Here is a 21,194-nt window from a genome sequence, read left to right as displayed (position 1 = left end):
ATGGAGAAAAGTACATTTGTTATCTGCTACTCTTATTCCAGTGTCAGTACAGGGTCTATCACATAGTGGAATTAATGAGGAAACAGACTCAAAAAGGATTTTGACTTGCCCAAGGTCACACAGCTTGTATGAGGCAGTGCTGCAATTCAAAGCCCGATATGTCTGCCTTTCATTTATGACTTTTGTTTTTCCTTTTCTTTTCTTTTCTTTTTTTTTTTTTGAGACAAGGTCTCACACTGTCTCCCAGGCTGGAGTACAGTGGTGTGATCATGGCTTACTGCAGCCTCGACTTCCCAGGCTCATCTGAACCTCCCACCTCAGCCTCCTGAGTAGCTGGACTACAGGCAAGCAACACCATGCAGGGCTAATTTTTTGTAGAGATGGGGTTTTGCCATGTTGCCCAGGCTGGTCTCAAGTGATCCACCTGCCTCCCGGAGTGCTGAGATTACAGATGTGAGCCATCTGACCCAGCCTCATTTATGATTTTCTGTCTTACATTATGCTAATTGATATAGATGACATATCTCCTAGAAGGCACAATATGTGTTTCGTTTATTAGTAGCCACCCTCCCCACCCCTGTGCCCCACACAGGTTCTTTGTAGAGAAGGTGTGCGAGTTAATGTATTATATATATATTATATTGAGCTATTAAATGCCTTTAAATTATTCTAAGTAGAGGTTATAGCAAAGCCTCATAGAGTTATTATAGGTAGAAAGGATCAAGTCCAACTCTTTTATTTTAATGAATAAACTGAGCTGTGTCCTACTTTAAGACAATGTGATGTTAAAATCCCAATACTTACAAATAATAAATGAAGGGGTAACTTTTATTTATATGGAGGATACTGAAAGATCTTTATTCTGGAAGGAACAGAACAGCCCCTCCAAAAACGCAAATACAGACATCTGGGTGTCCTTCAGTTAAATCAACTGGATCATGCTCTGTTGTTCTACAGTGAAGCCTACCATTCCACCCACCCCACTCACACACATCTTCCAATCAGCTTTGCAGAGCCTTGCCCATAGAGATGAATGGACATCAAATATAACCAAAACCAAAACACAGATAAGAGCAACTTGGAGGAAACAATGCTGGCTCAGATGAAAGATAACTAAAATAGAGTAAATGGAGAACAAATTAAAAATTCCATAATCTCTGCCCTCAGAGATAAAAGAAATTAATACAGCAAGGGATGGAGAACAGGATGCAGGCAGAGAAAGAGGGAAGAGGAGGAGCACAGGAAGGAGAGAGGAAAAGAAGAGGGGATGAAGGGGAGGGAGAGAGGAGACAAAGGGAAAGGGGGAAAGGCAGTGATACCAGGGAAAGAGAGGGGATGGGCTGGATTGAGGAGGAAGAAGAAAAACCATCAGAAAACAAGATGAGCTCTTAGAAATTAAAATTTTAGTCAACAAAATTAAATGCAATAGGAAGGTAGGAAAAAGAAGGTGAGTCGATCTCCTAGAAGGTGAAAAGAATTATACAAATATATGTGTAATAGGAGAAATAAGTGATTAAATCAGATGATCTTTTTCTCCAGAAAGTCAGAAGAGAAAACTGAGAGAACTATCAGAGAAATAATATAAGAACTTTTCAAGGGACTGGGAAAATGACATTTACCTTTTATTACTGTGAAATATCAGACCACCACAGAGAAATATGTCTCTGATTTCAAAAACTTTCAGAAAGGACAGGGGTAGATAGAAAAGATTAAGAAGAACAACATCAAATTCTCAACGATAATCTTAAGATGATAAAGCAATGGCTTCAAAATTCTGAGGGAAAATAAATTGTAACCTGGAAATCTCTACCCAGACAGTCAAGAGAGTTGGTAGAATAATAGTAGTTTCAGATACACACAAAAATTATCTCTAATGTATCCTTTCTCATGAAACTACTGGGAAATGTGTGCCACCAAAATGAAGATGTAAAGGAAGAAAGAAGACATGGGATCCAGCAAACAGGAGATTCAATGCAGGAGAGAGTTAAATTTCTAGGACAACAGCTGTGTAGCAGGCTTAATGAGGTATACATTATAACATGAAGACAAAGGGCTCCAGGGGAGAAGTGGACTGACACGAGCTGATACATTTGACAACGTAGAAAACTGCATCAAGAAGCTGTGGGAAGAGTACAGAAAGACTGCTAAGTGTCATGGACTGAATGTTGGCATTCCCCCCAAACTTCATATCTTGAAGCTCTTGCCCTCAGTGTGATGGTCTCAGGAAGTGGGGCCTTGGGAAAATAATTTGGTTTAGGTGAAATCATGAGGATGGAGCCGGAATGATGGGATTAGTGCCCTTATAAGAAAAGGAAGAGAAACAATTCAGTGTCATTTAAGTCCAGGCACAATGTTGTGTACCACCACGCAACACGTGGTATCTATCTAGTTTCAATCATTTTCATCATCCCAAAATGAAACCCTCAGGGATTCAGCATTAGCAGTTCCCCCTGCCTCCAGACTCTGGCAACCACCAACAGCTCTCTGTGTCTATGGATGCACCTATTCTAGATATTTAATATAAAAGGATTTCTACAATATGTGATATTTGGTGTCTGGCTTTTTTCATTTAGCATAATGTCCCATGGTGTAGCATGTATCAGTATTTCATTCCTTTTTATGGCTGACTGCTATTTCATTATATGTATATACCACACTTTGTTTATCCATGCATCCCTTAATGGACATTTGGGTTGTTTCTTGTCTTTTGCCTATTGTGAATAGCGCTGCTGTGAATATGCATGTACATTTATTTGTTCGAGTGCCTGTTTTCAATTCTTTTGAGTATATATTTACAAGTAGAAATTGTGAGTTATTTGGTAATTCTATAATTAACTGTACCTATACATCTATGGGTTTAACTAAACCCATGTATCTATAGTCAACTGATCTTCAACAAGGGTGCCAAGACCATTTAACACAGGAAAGAACAGTCTATTCCACAAATGGTGCTGGGATAACTGGATATCCACATACAAAAGAATGAAGTTGGACTCTCCTACCATCTACAAAAATTAACTTAAAATGGATCATAAACCTAAATGTAAGAGGTAAAACTCAAAACTCTTAGAAGAAAATACAGGGATAAAGCTTCCTAACCTGGATTTGGCAAAGGATTCTTATATATGACACTGGAAGTAAGAACCAAAAAAAACAGGTAAGTTGAACTTCAAAACTAAAAACATATGTGCTTCAAAATATATCATCAAGAAAGTGAAAAGACAACCTACAAAAAATGTGAAATAGCATTTGTAAATCATGCATCTGATGAAACATAACTGGAAATATATGAAGAATTTCTTTCTTTCTTTTTTTTTTTTTTTTGAGACATTAAGACAGTCTCTCTGTCACCCAGGCTAGAGTGCAGTGGTGTGATCTTGGCTCACTGCAACCTCCGCCTCCTGGATTCAAGCGATTCTCCTGCCTCAGCCTCCTGAGTAGATAGGATTACATGCACCTGCTACCATGCCTGGCTAATTTTTGTATTTTTAGTAGAGACGGGGTTTCACCATGTTGGCCAGGCTGGTCTCAAACTCCTGACCTCAGGTGATCTGCCCGCCTCAGCCCCCCAAAGTGCTAGGATTACAGGTGAGCCACTGTGCCTGGCCAGAATTTCTTAAAACTGAATAATAAAAGACAAATAACCAAATTTTGAAATGGCAAAGGACTTGAATGGACATTTCTCCAAGGAAATACCTTTGATCCATAAGCACATGAAAAAATGTATGATATCATTTGTCATTAGAGAAATGCAAATCAAAACAACAAGATGCCATTTCACATCCACTAGGGTGGCAATAATGAAAAAACAAAATAATAAAAAAGAAGTGTTGGTAAGGGCAAGGATATGGAAAAATAGAAATCCTTGTACATTGCTGGTGGGAATGAAATGATGCAGCCACTGTGAAAAACCTTTTGGCAATTCTTTGAGAGGTTAAACATAAAATTATATCATGACCTAGAATTCAACTCCCACGTAGATAGCCAAGAGAAATGAAAACATATATCCACACAGAAACTTGTATATGAATGTTTATCGAAGCATTATTCATAATAGCCAGAAAGCAGAAACAAAAGATGAATAGGTAAATGAACTGTGGTAAATCCATATAGTGGAATAATATTCAGCCAGAAAAAGAAATGAGGTACTAATACATGCTACAGCTTGGATGAACCTCAAAAACATTATGCTAAGTAAAATAAGTCAGATGCAGAAGGTCACATATTGCATGATTCCATTTATTTAAAATATGCAGAATATGCAAATCAATAGAGAAAAAGCAGATTAGTGGTTGTCAGGGGAGGTGAGAATGAGAAGTGCTTACTTATATATGGTACAGGTATTCTTCTGCAGTGATGAGAAAGTTTTGAAACCAGGGAGAAGGGGTGGTTGCACAGCACTGTGAATATATTAAATGTCACTGAACTGTACACTTTAAAATGACTAATTGCGTCCGGGCCTGGTGGCTCATGCCTGTAATCCCAGCACTTTGGCAGGCCGAGGCAGGAGGACTGCCTGACGTCAGGAGTTCGAGACCAGCCTGGCCAACATGGTGAAATTCTGTCTCTACTAAAAATACAAAAATTAGCCAGGCGTGGTAGTGGGCTCCTGTAATCCCAGCTACCTGGGAGACTGGGGCAGGAGAATTGCCTGAACCCAGGAGGCAGATGTTGCGGTAAGTTGAGATCATGCCACTGCACTCCAGCTGGGGTGACAGAGCGAGACTCTGTCTCAAAAAATAAAATAAAAAATAAAATGACTAATTGCATGTTATCTGAATTTCACTTTAATTATTTTTTAAAAGGTTATGAAATACTAATACATGCTACTACAAGGATGAAACTTGAACACATTATGTTAAGTGAAAGAAGCCAGTCACAAAAGATCACATATTACATGACTCAGTTCATACGAAAGTCAGAATAGGGAAAACCATAGAGATAGAAAGTTGATTAGTTGTTGCTTAGGGCTGGTGGTGGGGATATTGAGAGATATTACACTGACAGCTGATGGGTAGAGACAGAAAGTGGATTAGTGGTTGTTTAGGGGTAGAGGTGGGGATATAGAGGGATATGAGGTTGACAGCTAATGGATAGGAGGTTTCTTTTTGAGATGAGGAAAATGTTCTAAAAGCAATAGATGAATTGTACACTTTAAATGGGTGAACTGTATGGTATATGAATTATATCTCAAGCTGTTTTTAAAAAGCTATTGATATACAACTAGAAATTGAATTATTAATTTAAAATATTCCTACAAAAAATCCCAGCTACAAAAGGGCTTCACTGATTAATTCAAATGATACAAAATCAATACACAAAAATTCGTTATAGGTATATATACCAGAAACAGGCAATTTGGAAATAAACTAATGACAATAATTTCATTCACAACAGTAAAAAAAATATTTAGTGGGAAAAGCATGAACCATAACAGGAAAAAATAATAGATTAAACTTGATCAAAACAAAAAGCTTTTGTAATACAAAAGATACTTTTAAGAAAATGGAAAGAGAAGCCACATAATAGGAGAAAATATTTGCAAATCACATATCCAATAAAGAACATGCATCCAGAATTTATAAAGAATCTGACAATATTAAAAAGACAACTCAATTTTACGTGTGTGTGTGTGTGTGTGTGTGTGTGTGTGTGTGTGTGTAGAAGCAGGGTCTCACTATGTTATTCAGGCTGGTCTCATACTCCTGCCTTCAAGTGATCCTTTCTTTGGCGCCCCAAAGTGTTGGGATTATAGGCGTGAGCCACCGTGCCTGGCTGACAACTCAATTTTAAAATGAGCAAAGACTGAATAGACAATTCACCCAATATAAGTAGCTTTCAAACACATGAAATTATGTTTAACATCATTATCAGTAAGAAAATACAAATTAAAACCACACAAGGCTGGGCACGGTGGCTCATGCCTATAATCCCAGCACTTTGGGAGGCTGAGGTGGGTAGATCACTCGAGGCCAGGAGTTTGAGACCAGCCTGGCCAACATGGTGAAACCCCATCTCTAGTAAAAATACAAAAATTACCTAGGTATGGTAGTGCATGCCTGTAATCCCAGCTTCTTGGGAGGCTGAGACATGAGAATTGCTTGAACCCAGGAGGTGGAGGTTGCAGTGAGCCGAGATTATGCCACTGCACTCCAGCCTGGGAGACAGAGCAAGACTGTGTCTCAAAAAATAAATACATAAATAAACATATGAGATACCACTACATGCCTACTAGAATGGCTATAATACAAAAGACAACAAGCCAACTCTGGGTGTACTACCTATGAGTTAACCCTGCTCTGCAAGGAGCAATTTAAAAAAAATGTTTTTAAAAGACAACAAGTGTTGGTGAGTAGGTAGAGAAAATGGAACCTTAATACATTGCTGATGGGACTATAAAAATGATATAGTCACTGTAGCAAATAGTTTGGTAGGTTCTTAAAAAGTTAAATATTGGCTGGTTACAGTGGCTCTCGCCTGTAATCCCAGGACTTTGGAAAGCTGAGGTGGGAGGATTGCTTTACCCCAGAAGTTCAAGACCAGCCTGAGCAACAAAGCGAGACCCTATCTCTATTTTATTTTAAGTGAAAAAAAAAGTTAAATATCAACTTACCATATGACCTAACAATTCCATTCTTAAAAATCTACCCAAGAAAAATGAAAACAAATATCCATACTGATACATGTATGAGAATGTTCACAGCAGCAATATCCATAATAGCCAAAAACTTGAAACAATCCAAGTGTCCATCGGCTGGTGAGTGAATAAACAACATGTGGTATACCCATACAATGGAATACTATTCAGCAATAAAAAGGAACCGAACTACTGATACCAGCTACAACTAGTAACCAACTAATCGGAATCTCTCCTTCTGGCCAATAGAGGCCACTGTATGGTGGAGCAGTATGATAGAAATAAAGTAAATTGAGCGATATTACTTTACCTGAGGAGGGAGGTGTGTGTGTGTGTGTGTGTGTGTGTGTGTGTAAAACATCAAGCTTACTAGCTTTTTAAAAAACTTTTGTTAAAACAGTATTAAGGTCTAATTCATATGCAATAAAATTTACCATCCTAAGTATAAATGATTTTTAATAAATTTATAGTTGCACAGCCATAACTACAGTCCAGTCTGAGAACATTTCATCATACCAAAAAATTCTCTCATTTCTTTGCAGTCGATTCTATTTCCATTCCCAAACCCCTAATTTGCTCTCTGTCTCTATAAATTTGCTATTTCTGGACATTTTATATATATGGAATAAAACAGTATATAGTCTTTTGCATCTAGCACCTTTTACTTAGCATAGGCTTTTGATATTCATTCATATATATGTTGTTTTAATTTTTTTTTTTTTTTGAGACAGGGTCTCAGTCAATCACCCAGGCTGGAGTGCAGTGGCTCATCTCAGCTCACTGCAACCTCCCCTTCCAAGGTTCAGGCAATTCTCATGCCTCAGCCTCCCGAGGAGCTGGAATTACAGGGATGTGCCACCACACCCGGCTAATTTTTGTATTTTTGGTAGAGACAGGATTTTGCCCTGTAGGCCAGGCTGGTCTCAAACTCCTGACCTCAAGTCATCCACCTGCCTTGGCCTCCCAAAGTGCTGGGATTACAGGCATGAGCCACCGCGCCTGGCCTAAATTTTTGTATTTATAATGTATCCACTACATAAATTAGGCATAGAAATGGCTATGGTTTCGTCAAAGAGAATTCTTAGGATATAAAGTCTAAATTGTGCCCATTTAAAGGAAATCAGATGGGATAAACAGTAAGAATAAAAGGACATAAGAAGCACAAGCAAACTCACTTGCTCCCGATCTAAACCATACCTATAAAATATACTTGATAAGAATAACTGTTTTTTTTTAAAGAATTCATATAACTGACTGGCCTCATCCAGTGAACCCAAGACCACATTCAAAGAAAGATACCAATAGAAAGCCTATTATTTCAAATGTATGCTACGTAAGTGAAATGTAAATTAAAGAAAGAAGTCACTTGATTTCTTCACCTTTGGAGGGCAGACTAGCATGATAATGAAGAGCATAAGCTTTGGAGTTAGCTTGGATTCAAATCCTAGCTCTATTTTCTCATTCATCAGCTGACCTTGGGCTTATTATTTAATTTATCAAAGCCTCAGTACTTACTGCTATAAAATGGAAAACATTTTATTGGAAAGGACTGTTGGGAGTATTGCTTAATTCGTAGCAATCATGCAATAAATAAATCATACATAAATTTTTATTTTAAATGGTCTTCATGTTAAAACAAATATTTGTAAGATTCCGATTCACCAAACGTTCACTGAGCATTTATTAAATGTGTCCAAAGCACTGTGTTTAATCTCTATGGAGAAATAGTTGTTGAAACACTGAAGAAACACTATTAAAAATCATTAAAGGGGCCAGGTGCGGTGGCTCACGCTTGTAATACCAGCACTTTGGGAGGCCAAGGCGGGTGGATCACCTGAGGTCAGGAATTTGAGACCAGCCTGGCCAACATGGTGAAACCCTGTCTTTACTAAAAATATAAAACAATAGCCAGGCATGGTGGCGGGCACCTGTAATCCCAGCGACTCTGGAGGCTGAGGCAGGAGAATTGCTTGAACCTGGAAGGCAGAGGTTGCAGTGAACCAAGGTTGCACCATTGCACTCCAGCCTGGGCAACAAGAGCAAAACTCCGTCTCAAAAAAAAAAAATCATTAAAGGGATAACCAATGATAAACATTGAAAGATGTTATAATGTATTAAGTGAAAAAGATTGCCAAACAGTAGTAATGGTATGATCCTGTTTTTATAAGCACACATGTATATTTATATACACTCACACACACATACAAATATACATATGTATGATGCTAAACCAAATTATGCAAACCATAATAAGATGAGCATAATATACATATATAGATGCTAAACCATATTTTGGTTTGGTTATGGTTTAGCATAATACATATGTATATTATGGTCATCTTTCAGTGGTATGGTAAAAATAATTTTATTTTCTTTTTTCTTAGGTATACTTTCTCTTTTTTTGAGACAGGGTCTCATTCTGCCGCCCAAGCTGGAGTGCAGTGGTGGTATCTCGACTTACTGCTGCCTCCACCTCCTGGGCTCAGGCAATCCTCCTACCTTAACTGGAGTAGCTGGGGACTACAGGTGCACACCAACACACCCAACCAATTTTTGTATTTTCTGTAGAGACAGGGTTTCCCCATGTTGCCCAGGCTGGTCTCAAACTCCTGGGCGCAAGTGATCCTCCCACTTTGGCCTCCCAAAATGTTGGGATTACAGGCGTGAGCCACCATGCCTGGCCTATAATTTCTAATTTTTATATGAACATTTAACACCACTATAAAAAAAGGGAAAAGTTGAAGAAATGCTGATCATTAGTACACCATATACAGATTGGCTCAGATGGAATGCAGGCAATTAGCATCCTGAATTAGAACTGGAAAGAAAGACTTAGAGGGCACAGAATACACCATGTTCCTGTTTAGAAAAGATTAAAACAGAACAAAGTCTGAATAACATTTATAATTCACTCCATGAAAGACTCTTTAGATCAGAATGTTATGCTTAGTTTCAAGTGCTGCTTCTAATTTTTTAGAATTTGAGTTAATTAACTTATTTGGAGTAGTTTTCTAAGAGTAGAAGAGAGAAAATTATCCTTAATTTTCTGGCACAGTTAGAGGTAAATGGACAGAATAGAAAATCACACAAAAGGTTCTCTGGGTTTAGGACTCCACAGAAAGCAGGGTCGCTAGGCCATGGCCAAGGGCTGGTATGCGTTTCCTATTGAAACAGCTGGCAAGATGGAAGCACGACCTTACTCTCAATAAGCGAATTGCTGCTACGGAGTTCAGTGCCTCCAGTGACTGGGGTGTTATTGGAAACATAATACCTTAGGCCAGCTAATATGATGAAGCCCACCCCGGAGTCCCTTTGAATTATCTCGCTGTTCCCAACATTATATTACTGGCTTCTCAGTAATGGAAGAAAATAATTCTGACATCTACCTTCCACTTGTGAGAGGAGGGAGAAGTGGCAATAGAGGCAACAGTAAGAACAGCCTTCCCAAAACTAAGATTCCACTGCCGCCAACATTTACAAGTCTTGATTATTTGGGAAGGGATAAAGCAAAATGTCAGAACTAAATTTTGTCTGAATATTATATAAGGTAAACTAATAAACTGGAAAACTCACCTGAAAACATTTTTACAAAATCATCAGTAGTCATACTCATCACCACATCTGCCTGATCAGAAGGCTCTCCATATCCGACATTCCCACCCTTGCTTTTCAGATCAAGAAACCATGTGCCACCATCTTCACCTAGAGAGATAAACATTATAGAAATCAATGTCTTAGAAGCCCTGTTCTTCTTAAATTTAATAATTACTTCAATTAGAATAATCTTACAAAATGCTGTTTCCCAAGTTAAAATCCCCAGACCTCCATCAGTCAAATTCAGCAAATATTTATTAAGCATGTCCAGGTATTCTGCTAGGCTCTGAAGACTCTTCAATAAAAAGAAAACCATGGTTCTACTCACAAAAGAGGAAGTAGAGGGTGATGTGGGAGCACATTAAAGAATCAAGATAACCAGAGTAAGAAAACTCATGTCGGGCGTGGTGGCTCACGCTTGTAATCCCAGCACTTTGGGAGGCCGAGGCGGGCGGATCACGAGGTCAGGAGATCGAGACCACGGTGAAACCCCGACTCTACTAAAAATACAAAAAAATTAGCCGGGTGTGGTGGCGGGCGCCTGTAGTCCCAGCTACTTGGAGAGGCTGAGGCAGGAGAATGGCGTGAACCTGGGAGGCGGAGCTTGCACTGAGCCGAGATTGCGCCACTGCACTCCAGCCTGGGCGACAGAGCGAGACTCTGTCTCAAAAAAAAAAAAAAAAAAAAGAAAACTCATAAATTATGACAGAAAGTAGAACAGGGACTGGGGGATGGGGGAATTGGAGTTACTGTTTAATGGGTACAGAGTTTCACTTGGAATGATGAAAAAGTTCTGGAGCTAGATGGTGATGATTGTTTTGTTTTTGTTTGAGATGGAGTCTAGCTCTGCCGCTCAGGCTGGAGTGGAGTGGCATGATCTCGGCTCACTGCAAGCTCTGCCTCCTGGGTTCATGCTATTCTCCTGCCTCAGCCTCCCTAGTAGCTGGGACTACAGGCGCCTGCCACCACGCCCAGCTAATTTTTTCTATTTTTAGTAGAGACGGGGTCTCACCGTGTTAGCCAGGATGGTCTTGATCTCCTGACCTCGTGATCTGCCCACCTCGGCCTCCCAAAGTGCTGGGATTACAGGCATGAGCCACTGTGCCCGGCAGGTGATGATTGTTATAAAACAATGTGAATGCATTTAATGCTACTAAGCTGTACACTTAGAAGTGGTTAAAATAGGCTGAGCATGGTGGCTTACACCTGTAATCCTGACACTTTGGGAGGCCAAGGTGGGCAGATGACCTGAGGTCAGGAGTTCGAGACCAGCCTGGCCAGCATGGTGAAACCCCGTTTCTACTAAAAATAGAAAAAATTAGCCAGGTGTGGTGGGGAGTGCCTATAATCCCAGCTACTTGGGAGGCTGAGGCAAGAGAATCGTTTGAACCTGGGAGGCAGAGGTTGCAGTGAGCCAAGATTGCACCACTGCGCTCCAGCTTGGGGCAACAAGAGCGAAACTCCGTCTCAAAAAAAAAAAAAAGAAACGAAGTAGTTAAAATGTTATGTATCTTTTACTGCGATGCAAAATTAAGTTTTCAAAAAGGGTTAGGAAAGCTCAGTTGAAGCTGAGATTTGAAAGTTAAGTAAGAATTAGCTAGATGGACAGGGTAGAGGGAAAGTATTTCAGGCAATGGGAACAGCACATGCAAAAAAGCCAGAATCAAGAGTGCAGCACGTATGAGGAACTGAAAAAAAACACAGTGGCACTAGAAGGTAGATGGTGGTTGGATGAGCTTGTGAGGCAGTCTAGGTCTGAGCACAGCCAGTCATGTAAAGGATTAAATGACTTCATCCTACAGGATGTGTCATGGAAGGAAGATGATATGATAAGGTTTGCGTATGGCCCTACCTGCAGTGTAGATAATAAATGGAGAGAAATCAATAGGATGCAGAGGGCTAGTAAGGATGGTGTTGGGATAGTTCAGGAGCTTGAAGGTGCATGCCTGGACTGGGACCATGGCAGAGGCATGGAGAAAAGTGGGTACATTTGAGAGAGAATTTCAAGGCAGAACCACAAGACTAGGTAACTGCATATGAAGAGGAAAAGATGGGGAGGGTATATAGGAATGATCTGCTAGTTCTTGGCTTGGGTGGATTTGTTTTTTAAGTGAGAGAAGACTACTGAAGAACAGCAGATTGCTTTATTTTTAATTTTTTAAGACAGGGTCTTGCTCTGTTGCCCAGGCTAGAGTGAAGTGGCATGATCACCGCTCACTGCAGCCTCGACCTTCTGGGCTTAAGCAGTTTTCCCATCTCAGCCTCCCAGGTAGCTGGGACTATAGGCACACATCACCATATCCAGCTAATTTTTTATTTTTATTTTTGTAGAGACAGGGTCTCACTATGTTACCCAGCCTGGTCTCGAACTCCTGAGCTCAAGTGATTGGCCTCCCAGAGTGCTGGGATTACAGGCAATGTTTAAAATTTTAATACAGCCCAAACCAGCATGTCTGGTTCATCTCAGCTCCTTCACTGTCAAACCAAGGGGCAGGGACTGCTTCAGTTTCTCTGCCTTGTCTTTGTGACAACCAAAGTATAATCCTGCTGCTGTGAACTTTATTTTTCTTGATCTTGACAGATACGGCATCCACTTGCCTGGATCTGAGCAGAAAGTGCTTGATTTCCTCCATTTTTTTTCTTTCTTTCTTTTTCTGAGTCACAGTCTCGCTCTGTTGCCCAGGCTGGAGTGCAGTGATGCAATCTGGGCTCACTGCAACCTCCACCTCCGGGGTTCAAGCGATTCTCCTGCCTCAGCCTCCCAAGTAGCTGGGACTACAGGCACACGCCACCAAGCCCGGCTAATTTTTATATTTTTTAGTAGAGATGAGGTTTTGCCATGTTGGCCAAGCTGGTCTTGACCTCTGGTGATCTGCCCACCTCGGCCTTCCAAAGTGCTGGGATAATAGGCATGAGCCATCCAGGGATTTCCACAATTTTTCGAGGCATGGCAAGGAGGCATGCAGAGAGAGGGTGTGGATCGACACTGCCCAAGAGACAGCGTGCCAGACACTCAGCAGATTTAATGGGTGGTTGCAAAGGTAGGTCCTGGGAATGGTTGTTTTGGACATTTTCAGGCTGAGGCATCTTTGTGACAGTTAACTAAAAATGTCAAATGAAGGCTAAGCTAGAAACAGGGACACATAATCAGTTGGTTCATATGGTCATTGAAGCCACGTGAATGGTTGGGGTTTCCTAGAGAAAGTGTCAGGAGTAGAGTGTCAAGAGTGCTGAGACAGTGACCTGAAGAACATTGCTTAAGGGAAGGATAGAGGAGAAGCAGCCAGCAAGGGAGACTGACAAGGTGTGATCACAGGTAGGGAAGGAAAGCAAGGAGGTTACAATGAAGGACTGGGGAAGGAGCATTTCCAGAATTAAAGTGTAGTCAACAGTATCAAATGCTGCAGAGTGGTCACAAGGGAGGAATGACACATGCCCACTGGTGACAGGGAAGTCATCAAGGACCTTAGTGAAAACCAATTCTGTGAAATGGAAACAAATGGTATCAGCAGGGTGTGTTCAAGGGAATGAGTTGTAGATGAAAATAAGTCTGGCTCTGAAAAGGAGAAAAAAGACGGGCTGTGTGGTTTGTTATTGTCACTGCGTTCTGTTTTAAAGTTAGAAAAGAATTGAGAACATTAAAATACCATTGGGAAGGAGGCTGCAAGATGAACAGATTGAGGACAAGGTTCAGTTAACTAACAGCACAAAATTCCTGAGAAGGCCAGGGAAAATGGGATCTAGAACTTTGCTTCCAAGTATGATCCATGGACTGCAATACTGTCATTAACTGTCAGAAATGCAGAATCTCAGACTCCACTCCAGACCTACTGAATCATTATTTTGCATTTTAGGAAGATCCCAGGTACTTGGTATAGACATTAGAGCTTGAGATGCACTGATGGAGAGCTGAGCTCCATTCTACTAAGAGGGAAGGAGGCGAGGATATGGTATCTGATGGCAGGAAGCTGAAGGAATTTATGTCTGCAGGTTTCTATTACCTCTGTCAAAGAGCAAGTGGAATTATCTGCTGACACTGGCAGGGAGGAGATGAAGGGAAATATGGGAGATTTCAGGAACACTGAGAAAGTTCAAAATAGTCACTGTGGAAAATGCAGCAGTAAGCTGACCACGAAAACACAGAATTCTGAAGTGTTGCTTAAACTTTCAGCTGAAGTGGGGCAATAGTCAATTTCTACTGGTACAGATCCACCCAGGTGGTGTGATTTTTTTTTCCTTTCCTCCCCCAGAATTTAGCAGCCTGGATACAACTGTGGGGCAGCCGGAGAGTTTGATTCAGCCGGGACTAGGCTTTTGACAGGTGATGGCATAAGCACAAAGGGTCCAGCAAGTTTAGGACACAAGCAAGAGAGTGACTAAAGCCATGGATGATGGATTCCAAGGATGGCAAGGAAGTAAGAACAGGAAGGCAAGATGGATTAAGATAAAGCGGAGAGGACGAAGAATAAAAAAGTTTGTGTATAATGGGGCTGAGGTAGCTTTTTTTTTTTTTTTTAACACAAATTTTATCTGTTTCTTACTTTTATTTGTTTGAGATGGGTCTCACTATGTTGCCCGGGCTGGAGTGCAGTGGTTATTCACAGATGCGATTGCAGTGTACTACAGTCTTGATCTCCTGGGCTCAAGTGATCCTCCAGTCTCAGCCTCTGGAGTAGCTGGGATTACAGCTGCACGCCACCATCCCTGGCAGCTAGTTCTTACACTATTATTAACGTGTGTAAATTTTATATGGAGAAGAACAATATTAAGAGGTTTTTAAAAGCTAACTACCATCCGGGCATAATGGCTCACACCTGCAATCTCAGCACTTTGGGAGGCTGAGGCAGGAGGATTGCTTGAGGCTGGGAGTTTGAGACCAGCCTGGGCAATATGGCAAAACCCCACCTCTACTAAAAATACAAAAATTAGCCATGTGTGGTGGTGGGTGCCTTTAATCCCAGCTACTTGGGAGGCTGAGGCAGGAGAATCGCTTGAACCCGGGAGGCGGAGGTTGCAGTAAGCCCAGATCGCACCACTGCATTCCAGCCTGGGCAACAAAGTGAGACTCCGTCTCAAAAACGAATAATAATAAATTTTAAAAAACAAAAAAGTAAAAAAGGCTGACTACCTTCAGACTGACCTGCTAATGTCAAAGATAAAAATGGCAAGGTGCCTATGGTTGATAAATTACTGTATCATACTACCTGTCATGATCCATATGCCCTTCTAAGCAGGATTTTCTCTCAAATATGCCAGTTATATAACACTGGGAATATATGTAATAAAATTTTACTTTACATGTGTCCGTACACACTGATCTTAATCTAGAAATAAAAATCACTGGGAGGCTGAGGTCGGAGGATCACTTGAGCCCAGGAGGTCGAGGCTGAAGTGAGCCATGATCATGCCATTGCTCTCCAGCCTGGGTGACAAAGACTGCATCTCAAAGAAACAACAACAACAAAAACAAATCAATAGTTATAGTTGCTGTTCTTGAATGTCTACATCAAGAGTAAGGGTCTTGAATGCAGCCAACTATCCAGGGGATCACTGTTGGAGGCTGATTTTCTTCCAAAGGAAACCCCCCATTTTGCTTCATAAAAACTCCAGATTACCAGATGCAGTCCTTACCGGAGAGTTCAAACAGATAGATGGCTTGAGTGGCTTTAACAACATCATCACTGAGAGAATCCTTAACAATTCTGAATGTTTCTTCCACAGCTCCAGAACGTGGTTTTGGTTGCGGCTGCGGTTTCTCTTCTTTGAATTCTGGAACAGCACCTATAAGATATTATTCAAGCAAATGACCTTAATGCTTGGCAGTGAAGGACCACACACAGAATTAATTAATCAGCAGGACAGACTTGCCACCAATTAGACCTATTTGACCAAAATGACTTTAAATGAATTAGGTGGTATCTACAAGCATAAATCAAATTGACAGAATAACAGTCAAACACACATCAATTATGACTATAAATGTAAATCGTTTATACTCTCCAAATAAAAGGCTGACTTTCAGATTAGGTTAAAAAATACTACTAAACTATAAATATTTATCATAAACAAACCTTCTATAATCTGAGCACTCTGTGAGGCCAAGGCTGGGTGTGGTGGCTCACACCTATAATTCCAGCACTTTGGGAGGCCAAGGTGGGCGGATCACTTGAGCCCAGGAGTTCGAGACCAGCCTGGGTAACATGGAGAAACCCTGTCTCTACAAAAAATACAAAAATTAGCTGGGCATGGTGGTTGGTGCCTGTAGTCCCAGCTACTTGGGAGGCTGAGGTGAGAGGATCACGAGCCTGGGAGGTGAAGGCTGCAGTGAGCCGAGATCACACCACTGCACTCCAGCCTGGGTGACAGAGGGAGACCCTGTCTCAAAAAAATAAATAAAATAAAACAAACAGACCTAAACACAACTACTGGAGTATTAGGGATGATAATCAATCACTCCTTTGTCAATTTCTCTGAGTTCTAAAATCAAATGAGAACAAAAAGACATTGGAATCAGAAAGATGGAAATCAAAATATCAGCTGTGGAACTGGTGGAGCTAAACTGAAGACTGTAGCTTGAATCAACACCCAAGTGTACTTTCTAATCACTCTACCTCTAAATTCAATCTGTTCACCTAGTCCCTTCACCCATGGATTGACCCTGCATCCTCCCATCATGGGTTAGAAATGCTCTGTTAAGTACAGATCATGTAAAAAACAGGACAGCCTGCTCAGAAAGAGAACGCTCAGAAGGGTCTGACACACAACCTCAGTTTCTTCTCCCCATCTCACTCAGATTGTCCCTCCCACTAGATGAAAAGGGAGGTTAAACTGCTAGTCCCCTGACTAACAGGCTGCCCTCTCTGGAAACACTAGGTCACGGGAATGGAGGTTACCTGCAACATTTTAAAACTTGCATTCACTTAACCCATTGGCTATAACAACTTGACATATGGTCAGCCAGGGGAGAAGACAGCAGTTCATAGGACTGCTTTGCTCCCATATCATGATGCTGCCCCCCAATACTGTCTCTGTTCCTTTATTTATTTTTGAGACAGAGTCTCGCTTTGTCACCCAGGCTGGAGTGCAGTGGCTTAATCTCGGCTCACTGCAACCTCCATCTCCCAGTTCAAGCGATTCTCCAGCTTCAGCCTCCTGAGTAGCTGGGACTACAGGTGCCCACCACCATGTCCGGCTAATTTTTGAATTTTTAGTAGAGACAGGGTTTCACCATGTTGGCCAGGCTGGTCTCAAACTCCCCACCTCAGGTGATCCACCCACATTGGCCTCCCAAAGTGCTGGGATTGCAGGCGTGAGCCACCATGCCCGGCCTGTCTTTTCCTTTATTTATCATTCTAGAATCACATAGAGGCAGCTAAGTAGTTGCCCCCAGAAACAGGTAAGAACAATTCATTAATTAAATTAACTCCAAGGCCAATCTGTGCTCTAGGCTGAAGGTGAATCTGTTTCTCAACTCAAATTATACACAGCCATCTTGTCTAATACACATGTTATTTGTATTAGAAAGGTTATTAAATGAAATCTAATTGACAGCATAAAGATACTCCATAGTACAAAGTAAGCCATTAATTTATAAAGTATACTGAATATAAATTGCCTTTCATTATGATGTTTCCACAAATAAAAAAAAATCCTTTTCCTTTTATAAGTTAAAGTACAAACAGATATTAGAGATGAAAGCCTTAAATAATTTTTTTAGCCTGTTTTATTATTGTTTTAAAATTTACTACAGTGTACCCCTTTATTGCCTGCACTGGGGGGCAACCCACTTCTCCTGCCTTGCCCTTAGCATGGCACTGCTTTTTATTGACATGTAACATACATTCAGAAACAGTGATCAGATGTATCCAGATCAAACATCACCACCTAGGTCAAGAGAGATGATATTACAGGTATCCCAGAAGCCCACTCCACAACCCCTCCTAATTGCTAACACCGTATATTAGTTTTGTCTCATGTTTATCTTCAAATAAGTGGAATCAATCACACAGTATCTATTCTTATATGCCTGCCGATCCTTCAAAACTCTTTCAAAAAAAAATGCAAGGGAGGGAACACTTTCTAATTAATTATGTGAGGCCAGTATTACCATGACACCAAGCCAGACACAGACATACAAGAAAACTGACTAGTGTAGACAATATGCAAATGCATATACATGCATACATACATAGAATTAAGTCGAGAAGTGATGGGTTCTACTTTAAAAAGAGCAAGAACTGGGACAGAATGTAAGACTACTTTAGATAAGACAGTTTTTGAATAGACACTGAATTAAACAATATACGGCTGAATATGTAAATACATACACACGTACATATTTATTCTACAATTTGAAAACATAAATTTGGCCAATAGTTCGTCTTCACCAGTTAAATTTGAAAAAGGTATTCCCCATGCTTCAGTGACAATAACCTAATACTTTATAACCTTTGCAATGCTTATTTGAGCAATGCCACTTCCCAGTTATTTTCCAAATGTACACCAGTGTAAGTGAATGAGACCCATTACTATTAATATAAGGTATTATTATTTAGAAGCCAATTTTAAAATTGATCTATGAATTCCAATATTTATCTATTTTTTTAATTGTTTTTTGACACAGGGGCTTACTCTGTCACCCAGGCTGAAGTGCAGTGGTACAGTCAAGGTTCACTGCAGCCTCAATTTCCAGAGCTCAAGCTTCCTGAGTAGCTGGGACCACAGGCATGTGCCACTACGCCCAGCTAATTTTTTGTATTTTTTGTAGAGACAGGGTTTCACCATGTTGGCCAGGCTGGTCTCGAACTCCTAGACTCAAGCGATCCACCCACCTCAGCCACCCATGATTGGGATTACAGACATGAAATACCACACCCGGCCTCAAAAAGTTGTTTTTGAAGACATGGAAAACATTCACAATAATTAAGTAATGTTAAATTAAATGGGAGTCTATACAATTATCTGTTATAAAGCTTCTTTCTTAAAAAAATAAAAAACACAATATGAACCTACTGGTAAAATATTTCTGGGTATACATTTTTAATTATATGTGCCAAAAAAAAAAAGTGGTTGAAAGGAAATAAGCCAAAATATAAATGTACTTATAACTGGATTACAAGCGACTTTAAAATTTTTCTTTGAGCTGTTCTATACTTTTTTTTTTTTTGAGACAGAGTCTTGCTCTGTCACCTAGGCTGGAGTGCAGTGGCGTGATATCAGCCCACTGCAACCTCCACCTCCCAGGTTCAAGCTATTCTTGTGCCTCAGCCTCCCAAATAGTTGGGATTACAGGCACATACCACTGCACCCGACTAATTCTGTATTTTTAGTAGAGACGAGGTTTTACCGTGTTGGCCAGGCTAGTCTCGAACTCCCAACCTCAGGCGATCCACTCGCCTCAGCCTCCCAAAGTGCTGGGATTACAGGCGTGAGGCACTGCGCCTGACCTGTTCTATACTTTTTTATACTTCTGTATTAAACTTTTCTTTTTAAATTTTTAATGTTTTAATTTTTTTCTATTTGTAGAAATCGGGTCTCGCTATGTTGCCCAGGCTGGTCTTGAACTCGTGTCTTCAAGTGATCATACTGCCTCTGTCTCCAATAGTGTTATGATTACAGGTGTGAGCCCCTACACCCTGCCCATACTAAGCTTTTCTATACAGAATAATTTAAAATGCTATCAAAATTGAGTAAAGTATATAACAAAATCGATTGGATGTAGCCAAAGCTATGTTAAGGGAATAAATGCACAAACTTTATTTCATTATTTTAAAAGAAATAACAATAAAGTATTAGCCCAACAAGTAAGAACAGGAACAAAAGCAACCTCAAAGAAAGCAGAAAGGAGAAAACAATAAAGCAAAAGTAAAAAAAAGTAAGGAATGAGATGGTTGCACAATTCTGGGAAGATGCTAAAAATCACTAGACACTTTCAAATGGTGAATTTTTTTTTTTTTTTTTTTTTGAAACAGAGTATCACTCTGTCGCCCCGTCTCCAGTGACGTGATTTTGGCTCACTGCAACCTCCCAACTCCCGGGCAGCTGGGATTACAGACGTACACCACCACACCCGACTAATTTTTTGTATTTTTAGTAGACACAGGATTTTGCCATGTTGCCCAGGCTGGTCTTGAACACCTGAGCTCAAACAATCCATCTGCCTCAGCCTCCCAAAGTGCTAGGATTACAGGCATGAGCCACCGCGCCTGGCCTAAAATGATGACTTCTTTGGTGTATGTAAGTTATATCTCGAGTTGTTATTAAAAAGATAATGAATCAGAAAAGAGAAAAGTAATGAAGTAAATGAAGTAAAATTTAAAGTCTGGTGCTTTTGAGAAAAAAGTAAGATACCATAAAATCAGCAACTAATCAAGAAAAAAGAAAAATAATTTTTAAAACAGAGGAAAGAGGCTGGGCGTGGTGGCTCACGCCGGTAATCCTAGCACTTTGGGAGGCCGAGGTGGGTGGATCACCTGAGGTCAGGAGTTTGAGACCAGCCTGACCAACATTGGTGAAACCCCATCTCTACTAAAAATACAAAAATTAGCTGGGCATGGTGGCGTGCGCCTGTAATCCTAGCTACTCAGGAGGCTGAGGCATGAGAATTGCTTGAACCTGGGAGGCAGGGGTTGCAGTGAGCCGAGATCATGCCACTGCACTCCAGCCTGGGCGACAGAGTGAGACTTTGTCTCAAAAGAAAAAAAACAAAAAAAACAGAGGAGAGAGATAAAACAGTTTGAAAACTTAAAAAAATTGTTTAAGTGAAATACTACATGTTAACTCTTAAATAGGTTTTGAAGCTTCAAATGGATAATTTTGGTTTTTATTTTTTTTTAAAGCCTATAATTGAATAAAATAAAAGTTTTGAAAGAAATAACTTCAGAAAAGACCCAAATGACTTAGTAGGTATTTCAAACCTTCAAAGAACAGAACATAGAGAGAGGCTGGGTGTGGTGGCTCATGC

At 40.4% G+C, this 21,194-nt stretch overlaps 1 protein-coding gene and 1 long non-coding RNA gene across 2 annotated transcripts in view; one reads left to right on the top strand and one right to left on the bottom strand.

The window, feature by feature from the left end:
- The window catches only part of LOC131384336 (uncharacterized), a 34,029-nt gene extending 17,847 nt beyond the window's left edge, over positions 1-16,182 (top strand). Inside the window, exon 3 of the long non-coding RNA XR_009215078.1 lies at positions 15,953-16,182. This is a non-coding gene — a long non-coding RNA (uncharacterized LOC131384336). The remainder of the gene's footprint in view (positions 1-15,952) is intronic.
- The window catches only part of HSDL2 (hydroxysteroid dehydrogenase like 2), a 92,768-nt gene that overhangs the window by 2,524 nt on the left and 69,050 nt on the right, over positions 1-21,194 (bottom strand). The window contains exons 9-10 of the mRNA XM_032164890.2: positions 15,863-16,012; positions 10,211-10,339 (exon numbers count right to left, since the gene is read on the bottom strand). Coding sequence (XP_032020781.1) covers positions 10,211-10,339; positions 15,863-16,012 — 279 coding nt within the window. The remainder of the gene's footprint in view (positions 1-10,210; positions 10,340-15,862; positions 16,013-21,194) is intronic.

This window comes from Hylobates moloch, unplaced genomic scaffold (assembly GCF_009828535.3).
Source record: "Hylobates moloch isolate HMO894 unplaced genomic scaffold, HMol_V3 SCAFFOLD_10, whole genome shotgun sequence".
Lineage (NCBI taxonomy): Eukaryota > Metazoa > Chordata > Mammalia > Primates > Hylobatidae > Hylobates > Hylobates moloch.
This window is presented reverse-complemented; position numbering and strand designations above follow the sequence as displayed.